Source organism: Muntiacus reevesi, chromosome 6 (genome assembly GCF_963930625.1).
Source record: "Muntiacus reevesi chromosome 6, mMunRee1.1, whole genome shotgun sequence".
NCBI classification, from domain to species: Eukaryota; Metazoa; Chordata; class Mammalia; order Artiodactyla; family Cervidae; genus Muntiacus; species Muntiacus reevesi.
In genome coordinates, this window is record NC_089254.1 from 88,091,344 (window position 1) to 88,116,637 (window position 25,294).

Below are 25,294 nucleotides of genomic sequence, written 5' to 3' on the forward strand. Positions count from 1 at the left end.
CCAGTCTATTGTTCCATGTCCAGTTCTAACTGTTGCTTCCTGATCTGCATACAGATTTCTCAAGAGGCAGGTCAGGTGGTCTAGTATTCCCATCTCTTGAAGAATTTTCTAGTTTGTTGTGAGCCACACCGTCAAAGGTTTTGGCATAGTCAATAAAGCAGAAATAGATGTTTTTCTGGAACTCTCTTGCTTTTCCAATGATCCAGCAGATGTTGGCAATTTGATTTCTGGTTGCTCTGCCTTTTTTAAATCCAGCTTGAATATCTGGAAGTTCATGGTTCACGTGTTGCTAAAGCCTGGCTTGGAGAATTTTCAGCATTACTCTACTAGAGTGTGAGATGAGCTCAATTGTGTGGTAGTTTGAACAATCTTTGGCATTGCCTTTCTTTGGGATTGGGATGAAAACTGACCTTTTCCAGTCCTGTGGCCACTGCTGAGTTTTTCAAATTTGCTGGCATATTGAGTGCAGCACTTTCACAGCATCATGTTTTAGGATTTGAAATAGCTCAACTGGAATTCCATCACCTCCACTGGCTTTGTTTATAGTGATGCTTCCTAAGGCCCACTTGACTTCACATTCCAGGATGTCTGGTTCTATGTGAGTGGTCACACCATTGTGATTATCTGGGTCATGAAGATATTTTTTGTACAGTCCTTCTGTGTATTCCTGCCACCTCTTCTTAATATCTTCTACTTCTGTTAGGTCTATACCATTTCTGTCCTTTATTGAGCCCATCTTTGCATGAAATGTTCCCTTGGTATCTCTAATTTTCTTGAAGAGATCTCTAGTCTTTCCTGTTCTATTGTTTTCCTCTATTTCTTTGCACTGATCACCGAGGAAGGCTTTCTTATCTCTCCTTGCTATTCTTTGGAACTCTGCATTCAAATGGGTATATCTTTCCTTTTCTTCTTTGCCTTTCACTTCTCTTCTTTTCACAGCTATTTGTAAGGCCTCCTCAGACAACCATTTTGCCTTTTTGCATTTCTTTTTCTTGGGGATGGTCTTGATCCCTGCCTCCTGTACAATGTCATGAACCTCCGTCCATAGTTCATCAGGCACTCTGTCTATCAGATCTAATCCCTTGAATCTATTTGTCACTTCCACTGTATAATCCTAAGGGTTTTGATTTAGGTCATACCGAAATGGTCTAGTGGTTTTCCCTACTTTCTTTAAGTCTGAGTTTGGCAATAAGGCGTTCACAGTCTGAGCCACAGTCAGCTCCTGGTCTTGTTTTTGCTGGCTGTATAGTGCTTCTTCATCTTTGGCTGCAAAGAATATAATCAATCTGATTTTTGTATTGACCATCTGGTGATGTCCATGTATAGAGTCTTCTCTTGTGTTGTTGGAAGCGGGTGATTGCTATGACAAGTGCATTCTTTTGGCAAAACTCTATTAGCCTTTGCCCTGCTTCATTCTGTACTCCAAGACCAAATTTCTCTGTTACTCCAAGTATTTCTTGACTTCCTACTTTTGCACTCCAGTCCTTTATAATGAAAAGGACATCTTTTGGGGGTGTTAGTTCTAGAAGGTCTTGCAGGTCTTCATAGAACCATTCAACTTCAGCTTTTTCAGCATTACTGGTTGGGGCATAGACTTGGATTACTGTGATATTGAATGGTTTGCCCTGGAAATGAATAGAGATCAATCTGTAGTTTTTGAGATTGCATCCAAGTACTGCATTTTCAACTGTTTTGTTGACTATGATGGTTACTCCATTTCTTCTAAGGAATTCTTGCCCACAGTAGTAGTTATAAAATAAATAAGAACTAGAAAAAAAAATAAAATAAAATAAATAAGAACTAGGAATGTAATGTGCAATGATATTAAATATAATTAACACTGCTGTTAATGCTAATTATAATGTTATATATGAAAATTGTTAACAGAGTAAATCCTAAGAGTCCTCATCACAAGGAAAACATATTTTTCCTGTTTCTTTAATTTTGTGTTTATATGAGATGATGGGTGTTTATTAAACCTGCTTTGATCATCATTTCATGATTATGTAAGGCAAATTATTATGTTGTGCACCTTATACAGTGCTGTATGTCAGTTATATCTCAAGGAAAATGGAAGAAAACTATGGACAGGAAGATTGTACAGAAAAAACATGCTTAGGATGAATGTGCTAATTTTTTTTTGACAAAAGACATCTACCCAAGTCAAATACATTTCAGCAGACAGAAAATTCATTGGTCGTAAACTTTGAGAAAGGTCAAGTAATTAAATTATAGAAAGGCTAGGGTCATGGATCAACCTCAGAATGAGCTAGATCCAGAATTTCTAATAGCACTAGGGCTCTCTCTACAGTTCTTTTGTCATTTATTTTAGTAACATATCCAGATACACCATCCCTGGCAGCTCCCAAATTTTGCACTTGCAGTTCTAACACTAAGGAGGTGCTGCTCACATTTTCAGGCATCCATACCCCAAACAGCATCAAATCTACCACTTGCCCTAGCCTCTCACAACACATGCCAAGCCAGCCATGCACCCTATATAAAAAGCTATTTCCTGAAAAGATATATAAAAGTTGACAGTGGTCACTGGGGATAAAGCTAGAGGAGAGAGACTGTTACTTTTTATTTCACAATTTTTATAATGTACTTCAATTACTTTTTTTTTCAGATTTAAAATACAACAATCTTCTAATGCTTAGAAGGGGAAAATATGTATAGGAGAAAAGATGGGAAAGAAAATCTCTAAATGCTAGCATGTGACAGATGCATAGAGTCATGTAGGAATATTTCCTTTCTTTGGTTGTTTTCCCCAAGTCTTTTATAAAATGATTATATTATTTTACACCAAAGATGATCTTTAAAAAAAAAAACAAACAGAACTATACAGGAGACTATATTCAATGCCCTGTGATAAATCATAATGGAAAAGAATATGAAAAATAACATATATATGTATAACTGAGTCACTTTGCTGTAATGAAGAAATTAACACAACATTGTAAGTCAACTATACTTCAATAAAATAGAAGAAAAACAACAATAAAAAGCCCAGAGCCCGAGAAAACCTGAAGAAACACTGAGATACTTTTGTAAATAAATAAATAAATAACATCAATACATAGTCACCTCCCAAATTAATCATTTCAGGGGAAAAAAAAAATCTGGATTTCTATATTTCATTTCTGCCTGAAGCAAAGCTAACCCAGAGTCACTCTGCTCTTTCGGTGCTGGCGGTCATGACTATTGCTGGCTAGTGTGTGAGTCAGAGAACTGAAAGAAGAATCTTTTCCATAGCCTGTATTATCCCAAGATTGGTTCTGGGGTAACAAACTAGGGGGAAGTGGTGAGGTTTTAGAAGCCTAGAGACGATGATAAAGCTTCTTTCATATAAAATAAGTGGGGTTTGACTACTCCAGTTTTATTGCTGGGCAAGGTCTGCATGGACCCACCCAGGTGCGAGAGTCCACTCAGCCACAGACACGGCTGTAGAGATTACCTTGGACTGCACGTGGCTGACAGATTTCCTTCAGCCTCAGCCATAGTCTTCCCTCTTTCTCCTTCTTTCCAGTCACATCTCTTTTTGTATGGACCCCATAACTTTCTTCGCCACTAATCATTAGTGAGGCTAATCACTGATCTCTACATTGTGACCTAACAAATTTCTGTGGTGCTGCTCCTCTCCAGAGGGCTCACCATGGCTTTTACTGTGTTGTCCATCAAATCGTCAGCAGGAAACAGAGAGGACAAGATGAGTGGACAGAAGAGGCCTGGAGTGACCACAGTTATAATCAGCGCATTTAGGCATGGACCTCGCAGCGCCAGGCAGGATGAATCAGCAATTGGAAGAGGGCTGGCTCTTTCCCATTTCTTTAGCTCCCGGACTCACCATCCAGGCTGTGGAAGTGAGAAAGGACAGTGGATGGAGTGGTATTGGTTTTCCCGTGGATCTCTGTGGTATTTTAGAATTCCAAACTTACAAGACACTTTTAACTTTTAATCTTCCTTATATTTGTTTATTTGCTTTATTACTTTCTCTTGGCCACCATATTTTATATGTCGGTGCAAACACCTTCACAGTTTGCCTATGTTTGTGTATTAACACCAATACAGGCCAGCAAAACTCAGAGTATCTGATCACTTAAGGTTGTCCCCCAGTTGGGTCTGATCTTTCTAAACCTTCCCCTCAAAGAATCAAGCTGACTTCCAAGTGGAGGAATCTGGCCATCTCCTGTTCGCAGGGACATTCTCAACCTTGTTGTGGGGAGTGGGTGGGACCAGGGGAGTGGCAGAGAGTACTGGCCTAGAACCAAAACTCAAGAGTCCACAAACAACTGGGACAGAAGGTTGTTCCTTTGTAATGAAGAACTGGAAGCTCTGGCAACTCAGCTGGTCTCCTGGGATTAATTCAAATTTGGTTTTACTTAATGGAATTATGGTCCCTTTCTCTGGTCTTGTTTTAAGGTCAGGCCACGGTGTCCTGGGATTAGGGAAGGGGGAGAATCTGTAATGGGCATAGGATTGGTGTGTGGAGGGGCACAGGGCAGACAAATCTGAGAGGTTCCCAGGGGATGCCAAGGTTCCACATCCCAGTATTAAGTCGTACAACCCATATAGAGCCAGGGGCATCTGAGGCTGGGCCAGGATTTAAGGAGAAAGACAGAAGATCCCAGAAACAACAAGATAACTTTGTGAAATACAGGGAAGCTGACAAATGCAATGTGGCAGATCTTGTTCTGGGTATTAAAATTGCAGGTCTTATTATAAATAGGATGACTCTGCTATCTCTGGGCAAGTCCTGATTGGCCAGGCTGCCCTCCAATAGCTCTGACCTCACAGGACCCAGCCTCCTTTCGGTAACTGGAGGGACCAAAATGGCCCTTCCTTAGGGACAAAAGTATTTCCCATCATAGAACTGATTTTGGACCCTGAAAACAAGTTTGTTCCTTTAATGGGCGTGTTTCTGCCAAATTGGATCCAATATCCCTGTTAAGACACAAATACATATTTGAAGCAGTGACAGGGAGTGGGTCAGTAATAAGCCTTAGCATCTATCAGGACATGAATTAGTTTAGGAACAAAGAAAAATTTCCTGAGGACAAGATACAGATTGTGATGGTTAGGGGGTTTTGCTGTGTTTGTGGTGGCAGTAGTTGGTTGTTTTGTTTTCTTGATGGGGAGGAGGCGACTTGAAGGAAGGCTCAGAGCCAAAGCAGTGCTGATTAATGTAAGAGGCCTCTGATATATCATAGTCCTTGATCTCAAAGGAGACATCATTCAGACACTAGGGAGATAGACCACTGACATTCTATTCTCTCAAAGTAGTCATTGGAAAATGAGCCAGGATGAGCTCGGATATATTGGAAAGTAAAGTCCTACAGATCCCTGTCCTGTCGCTTCATGGCAGATAGAAGGGGGAAAAGTGAAAGCAGTGACAGATTTTCTCTTCTTGGGCTCCAAAATCACTGCAGACAGTGACTGCAGACATTAAATTAAAAGATACTTACTCCTTGGAAGAAAAGCTATGACAAACACATTAGACAGCATATTAAACAACAGAGACAACACTTTGCCAACAAAGGTCCATATAGTCAAAGCTGTGGTCTTTCCGGCAGTCCTGTGCGGATGTGAGAGTTGGACCATAAAGAAGGCTGAGCACTGAAGAACTGATACTTTTGAATTGTGGTGCTGGAAAAGACTCTTGAGAGTCCCTTGGATAGCAAGAAGATCAAACCAGTCAATCCTAAAGGAAATCAACCCTGAATATTCGTTGGAAGGACTGATGTTGAAGCTCCAATACTTTGGCCACCTGGATGCGAACAGCCAGCTTACTGGAAAAGATCCTCATGTTGAGCAAGATTGAGGGCAAGAGGAGAAAGGGGCAACAGAGGTTGAGATAGTTGGATGGCATCACTGACTCAATGGACATGTTTGAGCAAACACCAGGAGATACTGAAGGAACAGGGAAGCCTGGTGTGCTGCAGAGAGTAGCAAAGAGTTGGACATGACTTAATGACTGAACAACAGTCTTACAGAAGGGGTCTGTGGGGATGAGGAATCCATTTACCTCCCCACTGGGCAGAGAGTTTGCTGGAGGAAAGGGTTGTAGAGAGAATGTTGAACTCCACAAGGAAAATTCTTGGGGTGATCTGTGTTTGCTAAGTAGGGCCCACTACTCTGTCCTGCCAAGCCCTACACAGCCCATGCCTTCAGAAAAATGACAGGGTTCTACTTCCCTCTGTTCTAAGAACTATATACGGACATTTGTGGCTCCACAGGCCACAGAGCTTTCTGATCAATCAGGAGGCCAGCACTTTGTAATGGGTGCTTATCCTTCATTTAACCAAATAACCACCACCAACCAACCACTCCCCTCAGAGGCGGTCCTGAGGGAGGCTCTGGAGTCTCTGGAGAATCAGCCCTACTAGCTCTATGCCACACTGGGCCATAAGTCCTGGCACCCTGGATAGGGGCTCCCCTCTGCACACCCCAGAATAGCAGCTGGCCTTATTAAAATGTGCCAACTTTCTTATAAATCAATCCCTTCAGACTCTTTTATTCCCCAAGCCGTATACACTCAGAGCCTTCAGGAAGTATCAAGGCCAACCTCCCCAGGAAGCCTCAATGACACCATTTTATAAGGAAGAAACGGAAGCCTAGAGAGATTAAGGGACTTGTTTAAGTCACACAGCTACTTAGCGGCAGATATGGAGCTAGAACCCAGGTTTCAACACCCACTCAGTGCTCTTTCCTCTAGAATCTAGCCTCTGCCCTCTTGTTATGTTTGACATAAGAGAAAAGGATTATATCTGTGGCTCTCAGGAAAGCTTCACTCTTGGATTGAATTCTGATTTTTCTCCTCTCAAGGCTCATTGAAAGCCACATACAAAATTTCTCTGCTGGATATGAAGGTTTTTTTTTTTAATGAATCTGAAAGAAAAAAATAGCAAATCTGGTTTCTTAATGAGATAATGAATGCACAAGTACTTTGAAAAAGGTACAGCACTTCAATGCCTTTCAATATAAGGTATTATTATGCTCTTGAAAGAAATGCATAGCCCTCACTAGTGTGGGGGTGGGGTGGGGGTCTGGTAGAGATAGTGAATCACAGACTGTTTTCTCCAGAAAGCTGACTCATTTCTTGGTTGTCCCAAACTCAGAGAGTCAGACATCTTGGGGTTATTTCCCACCTCAGTAAGGAATTGGTGGTGGGTTTTTTTTCCTGGGGTCCAGCAACTGCAGGAAAAGCTGCCCCAGTACAGGCGTGAGTCATTTGCCTCTCACTGCCCAGGCCAGCTTTGGTTACTGCAGTTAACAGTGGTTAGCTGTTAGCATAATCAGCCTTCAGGATCCACCTTTTAAACAGCCCTGCTGTGCTTCTCTCTGTTGGAGCTGCTGAAAGGAGGTCATCAGGCAATTGCGCAAAGTCAATGTCTAAGCTACAAAGACAAGCATCCTAGATCTGGCTACATCATGGGGATCTTGCATACGGGATGGATTCCTAAGAAAAGGTGAATATTGATAATATCTGCAACACAAAACAGGGTGGAATATCGGGCCAAAAGTCCTTGTCTTAGCCTGTTCGGCTGCTATAACAAACTACCACAGACTGGATAGCTTATAAACAACAGAAATTTCTTTCTTACAGGTGAAACCAAGGTCAGGGAAGCTAACAGATTTGGCGTCCGGTGAGAATCTGCTTCCAGGTTCAGAGAAAAGGCTGTCTTCTCCCTGTTTCCTCATATGACTGAAGCAAAGGGCTTAGCTCTCTGGGTGGTACCAGCCTCATGACCTAATCACCTCACAAAGACGCCATCTCCTAATACCATTGCACTAGGCATTAGGTTTCAACATATGAACTGGGATGGGGGGGTCACAAATATTCATTCTAAAGTAATTCTTTTTCAATTGCAAGCTATTGGAAATTCATTTTGACCTGACTCAAGCAAAACCAATTTATTGGCTTACATAACTGAAAAGTCTAAGAGAGGCCTAATTTCAGGTACTATTGGATATGGGAACTCAAACAGGGTTACCAGGACTTAGTTTCACCCCATCTGTCAGTCCTGCCTCTCCTCAATGTTAACTTCAATCCGTGCGTGGCATTCAGTAATGACCTGTAATGCTAGTGGCCCTAGCAAAAAAGAGAGGCAATCTCTTTCAGTCATGTTCCTCTCCTTTACCACATTCATTCTGAACTTGAATCACTCCCATCCATGTGTTCTGACTGGCCAGAAAAGAGTCATATGCTCAACTCCAGCCCCAAGAGTAGATGTCCCCCTTAGATACTTAGCCTGAGAGAGAAGGTAGGGTAATTTCCCAAAGGGAATCTAGAATACTGGTTCCAGCAGGGGGAATGGATGCTGGGCTTGGAAAAATAATGGACAGGGATTTAGTTCTACTCATACAAGCGTTTGAAACATTTTCTCTCCTCAAATCAGTTGTGGTCAAATTTCAAATTCCAGAGATTCTCTCTGAGCTTGATCATACTTTGATTTCTGGATGGTTGAATAGGCGGTATACAGAATAAATGTTTTCCAAAATGTATGACATCTATGGTATGAAGTGTAGATATTGGGCTGGGTGTCCTTCCCAGGAATATTTGCTTTTAATAAGTGAATAAACACCTTAATTTAAAGCAAGATGAGATTATGATTGGATTAGAGAGCAGTGGGGATTTCAGGCAAGTTGGTGAGAGTGAGAAGCAAAGCAAAGGACTCTCTCAACTGAAACAAAAATGAACAGTGCTCTATCCTTATACCACAGTAAGGCTGCTTCTGATAGGAAATGTCCCTTTCCCCTGGTTTGCAGCTCACAGCTCAGTCCCAACTCCTGAATCACTATGCCTCCCTCAAAGTTACCCCTGCGTTGACCAGTTACCTCCATAGCCAGACCCTCTTCTACAGACAAAGGCTAGCTCCCTCTGATGTGCTGGTAAGGTTCTCCTGACCTCCCCCTGACCCAAATCCAGAGCTCCTGTTCTGACCTCTCACACCTACTTTAGCTCTAGGTTAAGATACGCTATAGACAATATCTCCAAGGTCTCCAGGGCTCCAGATTCCAAACCTTATTTGTTCTTTGCTCACACAACCTGCAATCTTCAGCCCATCTTTTGGAACCCTCATAATCAGCCCTGGGACTTCCCCAGTGGTTAGTGGTAAAGAATCTGCCTGCAGTGCGGGAGATGCAGGAAACACCAGTTCGATCCCTGGGTCGGGAAGATCCCCTGGAGGAGGATATGGCAGCCCACTCCAGCATTCTTGCCTGGAGAATCCCATGGACAGAGGAGCCTGGCGGGCTACAGTCCATGGGATCTCAAAGCGTCGAACATGACTGTACTGACTTAGCACCACACACATATACTCAGTCCCAAACTTATTTCTTGCTCTTCCTCGATAATATTTGTTCTGGTTTTTAAGGTTTGCCTAGTTCTCTGGGTCTTCCTTTCTCCAAAGGCACACACAGTCTCACCTCTTCACCTTAGCCTGGAGGCTCCTCCCTGCTGCCTCACTGAGTTCTACGTTGTCCCTCCTTCATCCTCTGTAATCTAGAAGGATGACTATCAGTGGAAGTTGAGTACAACTGGAATTTTTCACTGGATTCTAACAGACCTCGGTGCTTTTGATTTCTTGAGTGAGCACAAAAGAACTTGAGACGTCTCCATTCATTGGCTGGTTTATAGTCCTGCTTCAGAAAGAACTCCAAAGTCTCCCAGGATTTTTTGCCAATTCACATGTTCATTGGGATCATCTTTTTGTCGTTCCTACAACATGTTGTTTCCCTGGTAGCTCAGATGGTAAAGAATTTGCCTGCAGCACAGGAGACCCTAGTTCGATCCCTGGGTTGGGAAGATGCCCTGGAGGTGGGCATGGCAACCCACCCTAGTATTCTTTTTTTTTTTTTTTTCCTACTTCAGTATTCTTGTCTAGAGAATTCCAAGGACAGACATAGGGTCACAAAGAGTTGGACATGACTGAGCGGCTAACACAATATGTTAGATTTTTAGTTTCCCCCACAACATGTTCCTGACCTGTGAACCTTGCTTCTATCCTTATTGACATGCCTCCAACTCTGAATTATTCTCTGTTGACTACTCATTGGCTATATTACTCCAACAGCACAAATTCTCTCCTTCACTTTGTCTCTGTCCCTCTCTCCAGTGACTAGAGAGGAAGTACAGTTTTTGAAGCTGGCTGAATATATACTTAGGAATGGCGAAGACTGTGGCTAATTGGAGAGGGTAAGCCCAAGCTAAAGGCATTCAAATTAAAAAAAAAATTAAGACACTGTGGGACAAAGAAAACTCACCTATTTTCTTTTTTTTTTCTGATCTTTCTCTTTTTTCTTTTTTTTCCATTTATTTTTATTAGTTGGAGGCTAATTACTTTACAATATTGTAGTGGTTTTTGTCATACATTGACATGAATCAACCATGGATTTACATGTGTTCCCCATTCCAATCCCCCCTCCCACCTCCCTCTCCATCCTATCCCTCTGGGTCTTCCCAGTGTACCAGGCCCAAGCACTTGTCTCATGCTGGGCTGGTGATCTGTTTCACCCTAGATAATATACGTGTTTCGATGCTGTTCTCTTGAAATATCCCACCCTCGCCTTCTCCCACAGAGTCCAAAAGTCTGTTCTGTATATCTGTGTCTCTTTTTCTGTTTTGCATATAGGGTTATCATTACCATCTTTCTAAATTCCATATATATGTGTTAGTATACTGTATTGGTCTTTATCTTTCTGGCTTACTTCACTCTGTATAATGGGTTCCAGTTTCATCCATCTCATTAGAACTGATTCAAATGAACTCTTTTTAATGGCTGAGGAATATTCCATGGTGTATATGTACCACAGCTTCCTTATCCATTCGTCTGCTTATGGGCATCTAGGTTGCTTCCACGTCCTGGCTATTACAAACAGTGCTGCGATGAACATTGGGGTGCACGTGTCTCTTTCAGATCTGGTTTCCATGGAAACTCACCTATTTTCCAAAGAAGCTAATGTGCAAACCACTGTTTAGACTTGCCTGGAAGTTCTTCTGTTTTGCAGGACTCTTCCTGAGCAGGGCATTTCCTTCTCATCTGGTGGAGTCAGAACATACCGTTTAAACCTTTCATGGGAAGTGGCAGTTGTTGTAAATGGAGACTGAGGAGTGGGTTGATACAAATCTTAGAATATAATTTCTTTACCACTTTTCATTAGCATTACATTAGTAATCATGAGTGACCTATATGAAGACTTCAGTACATCCTGGAAACAATACTACTTATTTAATATCAGCCTCCTTTCCCTTCCTTATAATCAAGGACCCAGACAGTTCCAAGTCACTGCTTCTTCAGACACTTTTTCTATAAGAGGCAGTAAGGTTCAATGGTTATGAGCATAGTTCCAGAGCGAGTCTAGGTGGGTTTAGACCCAGGCTGTACGGTTTCCTGGCTGGGTCTGTGTCTATAACCTTGGACAAGTTAGGCAACTTCTTTCAGCTTCAGTTTCTTCATTTGTGAAATAAAGACCATAGCACCTATTTCATGTCATCAATGAAAGGACTAACTGAATTAATATTTATAAAACATAAAGTATATGGAAAATCGAGAAACAGGAAAGATTCGTTTTTAAACAATACATTAACTTTTCAAATAACATCATCAATATCTTTTCTTCAACTCTTGGACAACCCCAATTTAAAGCAATAGGTTTAATTTTAGTCTATAAAAATACAGTACGCTAAAGTGTGTCTAAAAATTCTAGAAATATAAAGAAAATTATATACAAAGTACCCTGGAGTGGGTTATCATGTCCTCCCCCAGGGGGTCTTCCCAACCCAGGGATTGAACCCAGGTCTCCTGCATTGTAGGCAGATTCTTTATCATCTGAGCCACCAGAGAAGCCCGTGTGTGTGTGTGTGTGTGTGTGTGTGTGTGTGTGTGTGTGTTTAATAGGCACGACTGTTGTTGAGCGACCATTAGTGGTCCCTCTCAGCTGTTGGTTGGCATCACAGTAGGCCCTTTCCCCAAGAAAGCAACACTTAGCCAGCGATTGTTAGGGCTTCCCTGGTGGCTCAGACAGTAAAGCGTCTGTCTGCAATGCTGGAGACCCAGGTTCGATCCCTGGGTCGGGAAGATCCCCTGGAGAAGGAAATGGCTACCCACTGCAGTCCTCTTGCCTGGAAAATCCCATGGATGGAGGAGCCTGGTAGGCTACAGTCCATGAGGTCGCAAAGAGTCGGACACGACTGAGCGACTTCACCTACTTACTTAGTGAGCAGCTGATGGTGAGCAACTGTCAGCAGTACTGCTCAGCCATTGGTGGCATCCTACCGGGCCCTCCCCCGTCCCCTTCCTCTGTATAAAAGGACACTGAATTTGGACTGAGGGAGTAATTTTTTTTGAAACATTAGTCTGCCATCTTCTTGGTCTGTTAGCTTTCTGAAGAAAGTCATCATTCCTTGCTCCAACAACTTGTCTCCCAATTTATTGGCTTGTCATGAGACAAACAGAGCAAGCTTGGGCTTGGTAACATATACATATATGAAATAAACATTTTTTTACATTAATAAATGTATCCATTGCTTCAAACTTAGAGATATTTCCCTGAAAAGATGACTTGGAATTTTTAAAAACTAAACATATTATTTGAAAGGCAAATAACATACAATTTAAAAATCAATGTATCCTGTGCTTCCTAACTTTTCAGACATGCTGCACTTAGAACAGTGTTTGGCACATTCTAAGCTAAAAATGTCATTTTCCCCTGATTAAGTCTCATTACTTTTGCAGGAAGTGTTTCCTCCTCATGCTGAACCATTCTGGTCCTACATCCCCACTCTGGAAACTCTTGACATAGCATGCCTCCAGAGAGCTTGGCCTGCCTACACTATTCCTTGCTGTTCTTGCAGGGTGAAGTGATATGTATAGAAAGAATATTATAGACATAGCCAAAAAGAGTAGTGAGCAAGTGATACTAGAAACCACTGATTTTATAAATAACTGGAAAGCTTAAGTATAGCAGATGCTGACCACTTTTTTCCCCAATAACTTACTATATTTATTTTATACATAGGAAATACAGTCACACCATTCATAGTCAAAAGGATGTGCAGTGAAAACTCTCCCGTCCACCCCTGCCCTCCAGCTGTTTTCTTCCTTGTGTGTGGATGGGAGAGGGGAGATGGGGGCAGGTTTGGAGGAGGGAGGGGAGGAGGAGTAGTTTTGACTCATTCTGGAGTCTACTTCTGGAGATGGTTTATATACTCTCAGGTTCACACACCTTCATCCCAAATCCTTAGGGACAAATAGGTTCAGAATCCAAAACTTTTCAGATTTCAGGCTGTAATAAGGTGTGTACAGCATTGATTCTGTTCCATTCCAGGGCTTCCCAGGTGGCTCAATGGTAAAGAATCCACTTGCCAATGCAGGAGATGCAAGAGACCTGAGTTCAATTCCTGGGTCGGGAAGATCCTGTGGAGAAGGAAAACGGCAACCCACTCCAGTATTCTTGCCTGAAAAATGCCATGGACAGAGGAGCCTGGTGGGCCACAGTCCAGGGGTCACAAAAGGGTCAGACATGACTGACCACAGGACAGCACAGTCCTGATTTTAGCACTAAATCTCATACCTTGGGAGTCCCCTTGGCCTCCGGCAAAACTGACCACTTTTTAATTTTTAACCAAGTGTTTCTTTGCCTTTGCTGTTTTTTAGGATAAACTCAAGATTGCTTTAAGGTCACTTTTTCCCTTTTCTGTTGATTTTTAGATTTCACCTCTCTTTCAAATCACTAGGCAAAATGTTCTAACAAATATCAAGTTCTACATCAAGGTGAACACTCATAAACAATTTTAGCACTCACTAAGAATTAACCTCAAAATAGCTACCTAAGTAAAATTAGCAGGATTACTAGGGGCTCGTTCAAAAAGTAATTACAGAACTCTTTCTCTTGTTCTTTAGAAATTCTAGATACTCTCCATTATGTTGCCTAGGTCTCTGGAAAACATTAAATATCAGACATATTCTTGTGAAAAAATATCTATTTGTGTTTGTACATTCATATGCCCAGAGAAAATCCTGGAAGACAGTGGGCTTACAGATGATTTTTATTTTCTTCCTTTTTATCGTTTGGATTTTTTGTAATGAATGTTTCTTAATTGTGTAGCAGTTTGAAGTGTTTTTTATTTGGAAGGAAGTGCTGGGATGTTATTTCCAGAATTATCTTGATTCTTTTCAAATTTCCTTTCTGTATTTATTAGTAAAACAGAGACAAATTCTGTTTCAAATTTGAACAATTTAGCTGAGCTTGCAGCTAGATTGTGTGCGTCTAAATGTTTGCCTAAGGCCATATCTTTTCATATTTTTACCCCAGCATTCAGCACAATACTTAATGTATGAGTGCTCACAGCATGCTTGCTATACTGTATTTGAACACTCCTATAAGCATAACTTCATTCTGGATGCAAGGATGCAAATTCTTTTCACAGGTTCAATAGTTTAAACCTAATATCACAGATTTTTATCCATGGTGAGTACCTTTGTGACACCATGGACTACATGTAGTCCACCAGGCTCCTCTCGCCATGGGATTTCCCAGACAAGAATACTGGAGTAGGTTGCCATTTCCTACTCCAGCAGATTTTCCCAACTCAGGGATCAAACTCGAGTCTCTTGAGTCTCCTGCATTGGCATGTGATTCTGAGCCACATGGGAAGTCCTGTACCCTATTATACGTACATATTACACACACATCACCTTGAAAAGGTGAGTCACAACTCTACTTGAATCAAGGTGACAGAAAATCTAAGATTAAGAGTAGTCAAAACTGCCAGTGGTCATCTCTACCCTAGCACCTACTGTCACAGATACGTGGATTTCAAAATAGAATGAATATAGTCTATGAAATCCAATTTATATCCAAGCTCTCTTTTAAAAAAGAAATAAATTCCATCTCTTTTAATGTAATGAAATCATATCTGAAAGAATGGATAATACTTGAAATGAAAAGTTCAATTATACTTCAATATTTTAATTTATTTTTTTCTATACCGTTACATTAAGAATTTGCTACAGACTCCACTTGCTGAAGAACTCATAATGGCCTTTAGCTTGCAAGTGACTGCAGGTCCTCCTAAGGACCCACTCCCATTACTTCTCGTTGCTTATAGACCTATAACATTTAGGTTATAGCATGTCCCAGAGGACGAGGTACAGAAACTAACCTGTGAAGAAGTGAGATACATACTAAAGGATTACATTAACTTCTAAATTTATATCAACTAATTCCCAAACTGGAAAAAGTTCATAGACTCTGAGCCTCTTGGGTGAATTTACCACTTTGTATCAACACAGGAAATATATATAGGAATACATGCCAAGAGTATAGGATCAGGATGAAAGAAATATAAAGTTGAACCAGGCCAAACTTCTTGATATGGACTCCCAAAGTAGAGATTCTGATTTAATACATTATCTCAAGCTGCTGGAAATGGCTCTTAGAGTTTGTTTGGTTATTTAACTGAAATATGGAACTTAAGATGGCCCGGGACTTAAGTTCCTGAATGCACTGAATGAATTTTCCCTCATGAACTATACAGCAGGGCTTCTCCACCTTGGCAGTATTAATGTTTTGGGCTGAGTAATTCTGTTTTGTGGAGGGCTGCCTGGTACATAGTAAGATTTCTAAGAGCAAAGACAAGACTAGGGTGAAGTGAGAGAGCAGCTAGTTCTGGGCCCTGTTTAGGGGTATTTCTGGTCCCTATCCACTAGATATCAGTACATTTTGTGGCAACCAAAGTCATCCCCAGACATTGCCAGATGTCTAGTGGGGGCAAAATTGCGCTCAGTTGAGAACCATGGCTGTAGAGGAAAGGCCCCTAAGGCTTAGGGAAAATTGGAAGGCTAAAATAGATTTATTATTTATTATTTATTATGGTAGGTGTGTTCACCTACCCGTGACTATGTCCCCTAGGATAATGAGAAATATATTTGTCTGGAGAGGTCCAGCTTCCTTAAATAACTTTATGGTGGCTCTTCTCTGGAGGCCAGGTTATCACTAAACTGGGTTCCCTGAACTCGGTGGGCATAATGGAATCCTCAGGGGGTCAAGAAACAATTGGTAGCACCTAGTTATCAAAGATAATGTGGTACTGTAATGGTCAGCAGAACCAAAGTAATATTCAGAATGGTCTGACCCACAGAGACTGTTGGCACTGGCCAGCTGATCACGGGGTTCCTAGAACTGAAACTGATGGGCAGCCTGGCAGTCTACTTTATCTGTGTAAGAGGGAAAGCTTAGGATCTGGTGAACAGGATTCTGGCATGACATTACCCCAATAGAAAATCTTAGCCCTGCAACCAATTCCCAGACTGAAACAAATTCATAGACCCAGAACCCTTGGCATGAAGGGGAGTCCAGGTCCCCTTGAAGAAGGAACCTATCACACAATGAGAACTTTTATACTGTAAATCTTCCTAGCCTTCTCTAATCGGAACTGCCGCCATTTTCCTGGATGACTATTGCATGCGTGCTCAGTTGCTTCAGTCTTGTCCAACTCTTTGTAACTCTATGGACTATAGCCTGCCAGGCTCCTCTGTCCACGGGATTCTCCAGGCAAGGAAACAAGAGTGGGTTGCCATGCCCTCCTCCAGAGGCTCTTCCCGACCCAGGGGTCAAACGTCCATCTCCTGCAGCTCCTGAATTCCTGGCAGATTCTTTTACTGCTGAGACACTGGGGCATTGGTTAAGGGGAAATATATGGCTTCAGGAAAACTGGACACTGGCTCTGAAGTAATTCCTAAAGACCCAAAATGTCCAAGTGGGCCAAAGGTCAAAAGGGAGGTTTATGGTTTTCAAGTGATTAATAGAGTTCTGCCTCTGGTTTATCTCTCAGTGGGCCTGGTGGGTTTCCCACAACTACCTTCTGGTTATTTTCCCAGTTCTCTAATGGAAAATTGGCACAGGCATCCTCAGCAACTTGGCGGAATCCCCGCATTGGTTTCTTAATTCATAAACTAAGGGCTAATTATGGTAGGAAAGGCCAAGTGGAAGCCTTTAGAATGGCTTCTACCTACCAATATAGTAAAAAAAAAAAAAAAAAAAGCAACACCACATCTCTGAGATTGAAAATGTAAAAGTGTTAGTCACTCAGTTGTACCTGACTCTTTGTGATGTTATGAACTGTAGTCCACCAGCCTCCTCTGTTGATGGAATTCTCCAGGCAAGGAAACTGGAGTGGGTACCCATCCCCTTCTCCAGGGGATCTTCCCAACCCAAGGATTGAACCCACATCTCTTATGTCTCCTGCATTGGCAGACAGGTTCTTTACCGCTAGCGCCACCTGGGAAGCCTCATTAAGTATGTATTAGTGTCCTAATACATCCTCATTCAACTTGCTTATTTGGCCTATGAAGACAAGTGAAACAACATGGAAGCAGTTTCATGTAAACTTAATTGTATGGTGACTTTAATTGTGGCAGCTGTTTTGGTTTTTTTTTTTTTTTTTTTTTTGCTGGAGCGAATCAACCTGTCCCCTGGCACCTGGTAGGCAGCTACTGGGCTGCTGAATGCCTTTTTCTCTGTTAAAGGCCATCAGAAGTCATGTGCTATCAGGCACTGACTAGTATACACCTTCACTGTTCTGCATTAGGGCTGTATCAGCTGTCCAGCACTATGTCATGATCTAGATTCAGGGACCTTGATCACCTTTTCATGCCACAGAACATTGTGCAGGTCCATGACATTAATGATATCATGTTAATTGGAACCAATGAGCAGGAAGTAATAACAATGTCAACATATTGGTAATATACATGTGTGCCAAAGGGTCGGAAATAAGTTCCACCGAAATTCAGGAGCTCTCCAAAGTAAAATGTCTGGGGGTGCAGTGGTTTGGAGCACTTGAATTAACCCTTTCAAGATAATGAACTGTTTGTTCACCTGGTCTCTCCTATCTCTGAGAGTGACACAATGCCTAGTGGAACGCCTTAGATTTTGGAGGCAACATATACCTCATCTAAGAGTGTTACTTTGGCCCATTTATTGAGTGACCTAAAAAACTGCTAGTTTTGAGTGGGACTCAGAGAAGGTTCTGCAGTTGGCCCAGGCTGCCATGCAAGCTGCTCTGCTCCGTGTCATAAGACCTAGCAACTATGATGGTGTTGGAAGTATCTGTGGGCAGATAGAAATACTGCATGAAGCCTTTGGCAGATTCCTATAGGCAAAACACAGCATAGACCTTTAGGATCTTGGAGCAAAGCTGTGCTATCTTCTGCAGATAACTACTCTCCTTTTAAGAAATAACTCCGGTTTGCTACTGGGCCTTAGTAAAGATTGAATTCTTGGTCATGATCCACCTGATCTGTCCTGAACTGTCCATTCATTGCATCCTATAGTTTTCTTGTGTATTAATAAGGATTATTTGGTTGAAACAAAGGGTAGCTTAAACTAGCTTAATAAAGGGAATTCTCTGGTGGCTCAGCGGTTAGGACTCAGTGCTATCCCTCCTGGGGCCCAGGTTCAACCCTTGTTTGTGGAACTAAGACCCCCACAAGCCTCAATGCACAGCCAAAAAATTTTAAAGATCACAGATTTTAAAAAACTGGCTTAATAGCGGATTCTTTACCCTCTGAGCTATCAGGGAAGCCCTAATAGAACATAGATTTGAAAGACAGCAAAGTAATCCCTAAGACCCAAGGGCAAGTAGGCAACTAGGCCTGAGAAAGGAACTCATCCGGCAAGTGGAAAGACTCTTCTCTCCAACTATCTCTCTGCTCTTGTCCGAAGGTGATTCATTCACCTGCTGAAGATCAATTCTCTTTTGCTCCCTGGTCCTTATGGTAAAAACGTGGCTGTCCCTCAGCTACTAAGTTTATCTGTTAGAGGCTTAACCACACAGAGAGTGATCATCTCTCTATTTTGAGGGGGAAGGAACTAGTTGACCCAGCTTTGATGTCAGGAGTGTCTGGGTAGAGTGGATGGTGAGTAGGCAAGATCACATGGTACAAAATGGCTGCCACCATGCGATGAGATGGAGCACTTAAGGGTAAGTGGGGGCAGGGTAGATGGTCCAAAGGTTCCATTTAGAGTTACATACACGCCTGATTCTCCAGCTAGATCATGAGCTCCTCAAGGGCAGTAATAGTGCTCATTCATCTTCACGTGCTTTTTATGCCAAGAAGCAAATATTTATTGGATGAATTTATAACCAGTTCTGTTGACCTTAACTCACACATTAGGCTCACACAAGCATCCAAATTAATACACATAGACATATTCCAATAGACACTCTAACGTACAATAAACACTGGTGACAGATATTTTTCTAGCTTTCTTCCCGTATCCTTTCTCCCCTTCTTTCTTCTTTTTTTTTTCTTTCTTTTTTTTAGCCATGCCACATCGCTTGCAGGATCTTAGTTCCCTGACTGGGGTTTGAAACTGAGTCACAGCAGTGAAAGCGCCAAGTCCTAACCACTGGTCCTCCAGAGAATTCCCTCCCCTTCTTTCTTAAAAATAGAGCTTCATTTCCCCCTAACTCCTTGGAGAAGTAGTACATTAGTTAATAGTACTATTTTCCCAGACCTTTCGAAGCTAAGGTGGCAATGTGACCCAGTTCTGGCCAATAGATACCAGTAGAAGTTCCTGGGAGACTCTCTGAATGCTTTGTGAAAGGGACAGGTGTGTCTGGGTTGTACCTTGACTTGAACATGTAATCAGGAGGGTTCAACCTCCTGAAGGGGGGATAGATTGTCAGGCTTCAATAAGAGTATACAATTTCCTATGTGGTCTTCAGCAAACATTCTGCTTTCTTTTTTTTTCTGCTTTCTTCATTAAGTTTGTTTTAACTAAAATTGCTAACATTGCCAGTCATATTCCCATTTCGTATATGCAGCTGTACTCAGTCATATTTCAATTGTCTAATAAATTTAAAAGGAACATAATCCAATATAAATCTGATTTAATATTCCCTTCATTTAGGCATTCTTGAGTTATTAATTCTTCTTAGGCTCAGAATAATCTTATTCAATTTTGTCCTTCTTATTGTACTAGAAGTTCTTCTTATATGAAAAAACATAGATAGACACAATTTCTAAAACCCTAAATCTTGAGTTCAAGTATGATCAGAGGTCATTTACTATGTATTAACAGATATCTGATCAATTTTAGACCCCCTAAACCATTCCTGACTCTCTTTTGGAATCTCATTTCTTAAAGCACCCCAAACTACAACCTCCTTAGTAGTCATCATGGTGTCCTCAACTCATTCCTGACTCCTCATCTTTGCTTATGCTGTTTCTCCCTCTATCTTAGCCAAGCCCTAAGCTCCTTTATAAAGCCTTCTTCAATTCCAACTCACTCAGCTAGCCCGCTTTAAATTCTTATTCTTCTCACCATTATTATCAGCCTAGTTTCTAAGTCTTCCCAAAGGAGATTTTAGCATGTTAGTATCCAATCAAAAGTCCTTCAGTAGAGTCATGTTTTGAGCAATGAATACGTTCTGAGCATCCCACAAGGAAAGTGCTACTAAGTGTCAGGGAAACACAGCCACTGTCCTTCAGGCATCATGGGCTGATGAGTTATTCATATCTGGGGCTCACTAGAATTCTCAAGTACTCTACAGAGTAGACTGTAAACAACTTCAAGGCCCTCCATGATCTGTCTCCAATTTGTTTTATTAATTCTATCCCCCATTATTCATTTTCTTTTGGCTAAAATAAACTGGGCTACTTGCCCAGTCTGTACCAAAACTGATCTCTAGGTGATCATCTAATAGAAATGTTCAGCAGCTCGGTCTTTTTCTCAGTCCTCACCCCTCTAACATCTGAAAATGGGTAACCACCCTTCACTTACCCATTTAATCTTTAATGTCTTATAAGATGGCTTCCAAACACACCATCCCCTTTATACTGAAACTGATTTCCAAGTGGTCACCTTAACCTGTTAATGGCCAGTCTCCCAGTAACCTGGCCTTGGCTCACTTCTTTGACTCCCACTCCTGATTCTCCTATCATCCCTATACCCCCACCAAAGCGGTTCTCTCTTCCCCGTGGCTTCACTTCTGTCCTTTTCCATCAGTTCTGTACATTATCCCTAAATCAGATCCTAGTTTCCAATTGTGTGTGTGTGTTAGCTGCTCAGTCATCTCTGACTTTTTGTGACCCCATAAACTGTAGCCCGCCAGGCTCCTCTGCCCGTGGAATTCTCCAGGCAAGAATACTGGAGTGGGTAGCCATTCACTTCTCCAGGGGATCTTCCGGACCCAGGGATCAAACTTGAGTCTCCTTCATTGCAGGTGGATTCTTTACTGTCTGAGCCACCAGGAGAGCCCCAAGTTTCTGATTATCTAGACTTTTAACAGTGATTTTCTAACAAACATTCCTCTCTGCAGTCTCTTTCCCATTCTAACTGAAAGAAAAAAAAAGCAGGTCTATTCCCTTCTTCCAAACTCTTATTCCTAAATCAATTAAACACTAACTCCCCAATCTGATATTCAAGCATTTATAAGATTTTAACTCAATTCAGCATGAATTGGCAACAGCCAGTGTAACCTCACACTGCTATACCCAGCCCACTCTATGCTCCAGCCAACCCAGTCGGCTTATTTTTCACTAACACACAGTGCTTGTGCTCTCCAGGCTCTGGTTCACCTTTTATTCACCTGGATTATCATTTTCCCCTCATCTCTGCTCTTCTAAATCTTGTGTGTGTATGCTTAATCACTCAGTCGTGTCCGACTCTTTGCTACCCATGGACTGTAGCCCGCCAGGTTCCTCTGTCCACGGAATTCTCCAGCCAAGAACACTGGAGTGAGTTGCCATGCCCTACTCCAGGGGATCTTCCCAACCCAGGAACTGAACCCAGGTCTCCTGGATTGCATGTGGATTCTTTGTCTGAGCCACCAGGAAAGCCCTAAACCTTATCCTCCCCTAATTTCACTTGCCATGATATCTTTACTAACTCTCTACCAAATTTGTGTAGTTGTCATACTTTCTGACTGGATTCTAAACTCTGTTCAAACAAAATACTGCATTCAGTGAACCTTCTATGTGCCAACTTGTGCATTATCTCATTTAATCCTCACATCAATGTTGTTAGGCCAACACTCTCCCCATTCAACACTAAAGAAAATGAGGCTCCAGGAGATTAAGCATAGTTTGCCCAACTCATGCAGATAACAAGGTTGAAGTCATTGTTTTAGTCTATTTGGGCTGCTAGAACATAAATGCTATAAACTGAGTAGCTAACAACAGAAATGTATTTCTCACAGTTCTGAAAGCTGAGAAGTCAAAAACCAAGGCACCCTCAGCTCAGTGTTTGGAGAGTTCTCACTTTCTAGTTCATAGGCAGCTGTCTTTTCACTGTGTTCTCACAGGGCAGGCAGGATGAGGGAGCTCTCTGGGGTCTCTTTTACAAGGGTACTTATGCCATTCATAAAGACTCCATTCTTATGACCTAAGCACCTCCCAAAGGCTCCATTTCCTCACACTATAATTGTAGGGGTTAGGATTTCAACATATGAATTTGGGGAGAGAAACGATTCAAATATTCAGTTGACAGCATTCACGTGTGCGTTAGGTAGCCAGCACAGTGTCTGTCGCCTGCCCTGCATTTGACTTATGTGTGTCAGATCAGTGTGTTAAAAACGCTGTCTGCTTGTAGACCTAGACTTAAATAGTGAGATGGGAATTGAAAGAGTAATGAATTAGGATGGCAGGATTGTTGGTGATGTTTCCAAATTTCCACTATTGGATTATAGTGTTTTTTGAAATAAGCATTTAAAATATATAGTTATTAAACAGGATAGCAGCTCCTCTTAAATACTCTTAATTGTCAAGTGTAGGTTAGTTTTGTCTCTCTGATTTTATTGTCATCCGCCCCCCACCCCGGGGTGGAGGGTGGATTTCTTTTACTCTCTTGAATCCCCACAGCTTTCAAGGCGTTGCTTAACATACGATGTATGTACTTGTTGATTTTAGTGTATGTGTGTTTGCATATGTGCACAGCAACTGGGTAGAGGACGTGGGTGTGTGATGGCAGTGTGCATTCCTTCTTATCCTTTTTTCCCTTGAGTAGCTGGAGCCTGGATGCTTTCCTTCTCGGGGGAGGAGGCCGAACGGCTGACCCTTTAACAAGTTGTCCCTCACTGAACAGGTGTCTCCCCCGCCTCTCGGAAAAGAGGGATGGTTGGATACTTAGTGACATCAGAGATCGACCAATGAGAAGTCAGGCTTCGGCAGACGAGCCAATGGGCGGTCGAGGGCGGGCCCGGTTTCCTGGGAGCCCGGCGGGCCAGGCTGGTCCTCCGGACGCAGCGGAGTCTCCGCCGCTCACGCTTCCAGCGGCAGCTCCCGCGACTCCCGGCGGCTCCAGTGGCGGCGCCGTTCCCCTGCCCGCGCTTCTCCCGGACGCACGGCACGGGCACCTCCCGCCGCAGCGCAGTTCCCCCGCCGAAGGCTCCGGCGGTGGTGCAGCTAATGCCTCCCGGCGCGGAGCTCGCAGGTGGGCCAGCCGCCGTGGGGAGATAGGCCCCCGGGGGCAGCGGCGGCTGGACCATGGCCCGGAGACCCGGGGCGCCGGCCGCCTATGGGGAGGACTTCTCCTTCGTCAGTCCGCTGGTTAAATACCTGCTCTTCTTCTTCAACATGCTCTTCTGGGTGAGTCTTGGGGGTTACAGGGGCACCTGGGCTGCAGGGCACTCCCTGGAGGGTTGAGAGGGCTGCCAGCTCAGAGGAGGGGTCGTTCCCAAATGCCCGGTTCAAGGCGAACGTGGTGAGTGGCACTGTCTAGTTTTCTGGGAAAATCTCACTTTGGGGTAATTTATCCTAGGCAGGGACACCCCAGTGGCGCCTTGACTGCAGAGGGTGTTGGGGCGGAGGGAATGCAAGGGATTCGGTAAAGCTTTTATGGGTGGTCTCTCGGTTTCGGATGAGGGTCTGTGTCAGGCCAAAAATGTGGGTTTGAGCGGGAGGAGCGGGTTTTCCTGTTGGCCCAAGCAGACCCTTAATACATTCACGATTGTGGGATTTTTCAGGCCTGAGGGCTGGGAGGCCCTGCTGGCAAAGAAAAAAGAGGAAGTGGGGAACCTAGACCTTTCCTCTCCCTTCGGAGAGAATGGGTTCAGGGGCTTTCATCTCTTCCTTTTGCAGGCCTCTGCCGCCCTCCCTCCAAAGGCTGAGAAAGGACAGGAATGGCCTCCAGGTGTGGATGTTTTCCCCAGAACTCTCCCAAACTTTGCCCACCTTTCTCAGGACCAGGCTCAATCCCCTAGAGTTTGATATTATTTTGCTTCTTTAGATAGACCCCATGTTGAATGGGGGGAAGTCCAGGGGTCCTTTCAAAATCTTTTGATTGGAGCTGAAAAAGTGGAAAATTTCTTGGTCTGGGGCTGCCTCGATTCCCACCCCTAGTCTGCCTTCAGTTGTTGAACTTGAGTAACCTGGGCAATATGTTCACCTCTGTGGGTCTCAGTCTCCTCCTCCATAAAAATCCAACCCAGCATGATCAAGGATGCTGGAAATTCTCTGCTGGAGCTGAGAATGCAGCTGGGCCAGATCATGAAATGCTAGCTCAATCCTGTTTCATGTCTCGAGAGTCCCTGAGCCTCTCTGGGTTTGAGAACGTAGGGAGATCCGTTCTGCACCCTCCCCCCGCCCCCCATTTCCCAGTTTCTCTTCCAGCACCAGCAACACCAGAGCTGCTGCTGCTCTATGAGTCCATTACGCTTGCCCACCTCTGCTTGAGACCTAAAGTTCAGACTTGCAGGAGGGAGGAGTCTATGTTTCCTAGGAGAAGGAGCAGACTAGGCAGCTAAGCCAGTTGCTGGAAAGGTTTCACGGGGGCCGTGGTGTGAACAGACACAAAGTACATACGTGCTAGCCTGTTGGGAAAAATGAGAGAAATCCCAGAGAGTGGTGATGACAGCTCACTCTCGGCCATTGTATTGGGAAAAATGAAGTTTGAACTCATAACAAATTCTCAGTTTGGCAACTGGAAAAAAAAAATTGAAGACATCTTGTCTAGAACTCTGCAATATATACATAAGAAAGCCAAACCATAGAGATGTTCTTTTATCCTATGTCCAAAAGGGAGTTAGTGGGCTTTACCTGGTGATTTCTCTACTGAACCACAGGGGAAGTCCTTGGTTGCTGCTGTCGGTGGGGTGTTAGCAGTATTAGTAGTTAACTGGTCAACACCAGTTTCAGCTGGCGGCCAGGGAAGAAAATCTCACCACCACTCTGTCAGTCTGGGGATGTCCTAAGGAGAAGCCCCACACCTAAGGGCAAATTCCAGAGAACCTTCTTATATGCCCACTGAGTGTGTCAGGCCAATGACATGCCATCTTTAGAGCCAG

At 43.0% G+C, this 25,294-nt stretch overlaps 1 protein-coding gene across 3 annotated transcripts in view; it reads left to right on the plus strand.

Moving 5' to 3' along the window:
* Positions 1 to 25,294, plus strand: part of TSPAN33 (tetraspanin 33) — a 55,692-nt gene that overhangs the window by 12,898 nt on the left and 17,500 nt on the right. Inside the window, exons 1-2 of one of the 3 annotated variants that reach the window (XM_065939138.1) lie at positions 23,238 to 23,597; positions 24,090 to 24,141. The exons of 1 other annotated variant lie outside the window; for it this stretch is intronic. In XM_065939138.1, coding sequence (XP_065795210.1) covers positions 23,527 to 23,597; positions 24,090 to 24,141 — 123 coding nt within the window. In that variant the 5' untranslated portion in view covers positions 23,238 to 23,526. Of the gene's footprint in view, positions 1 to 23,237; positions 23,598 to 24,089; positions 24,142 to 25,294 lie in introns of those variants that run through there. One more of the 3 variants, XM_065939140.1, reaches the window with a different exon arrangement.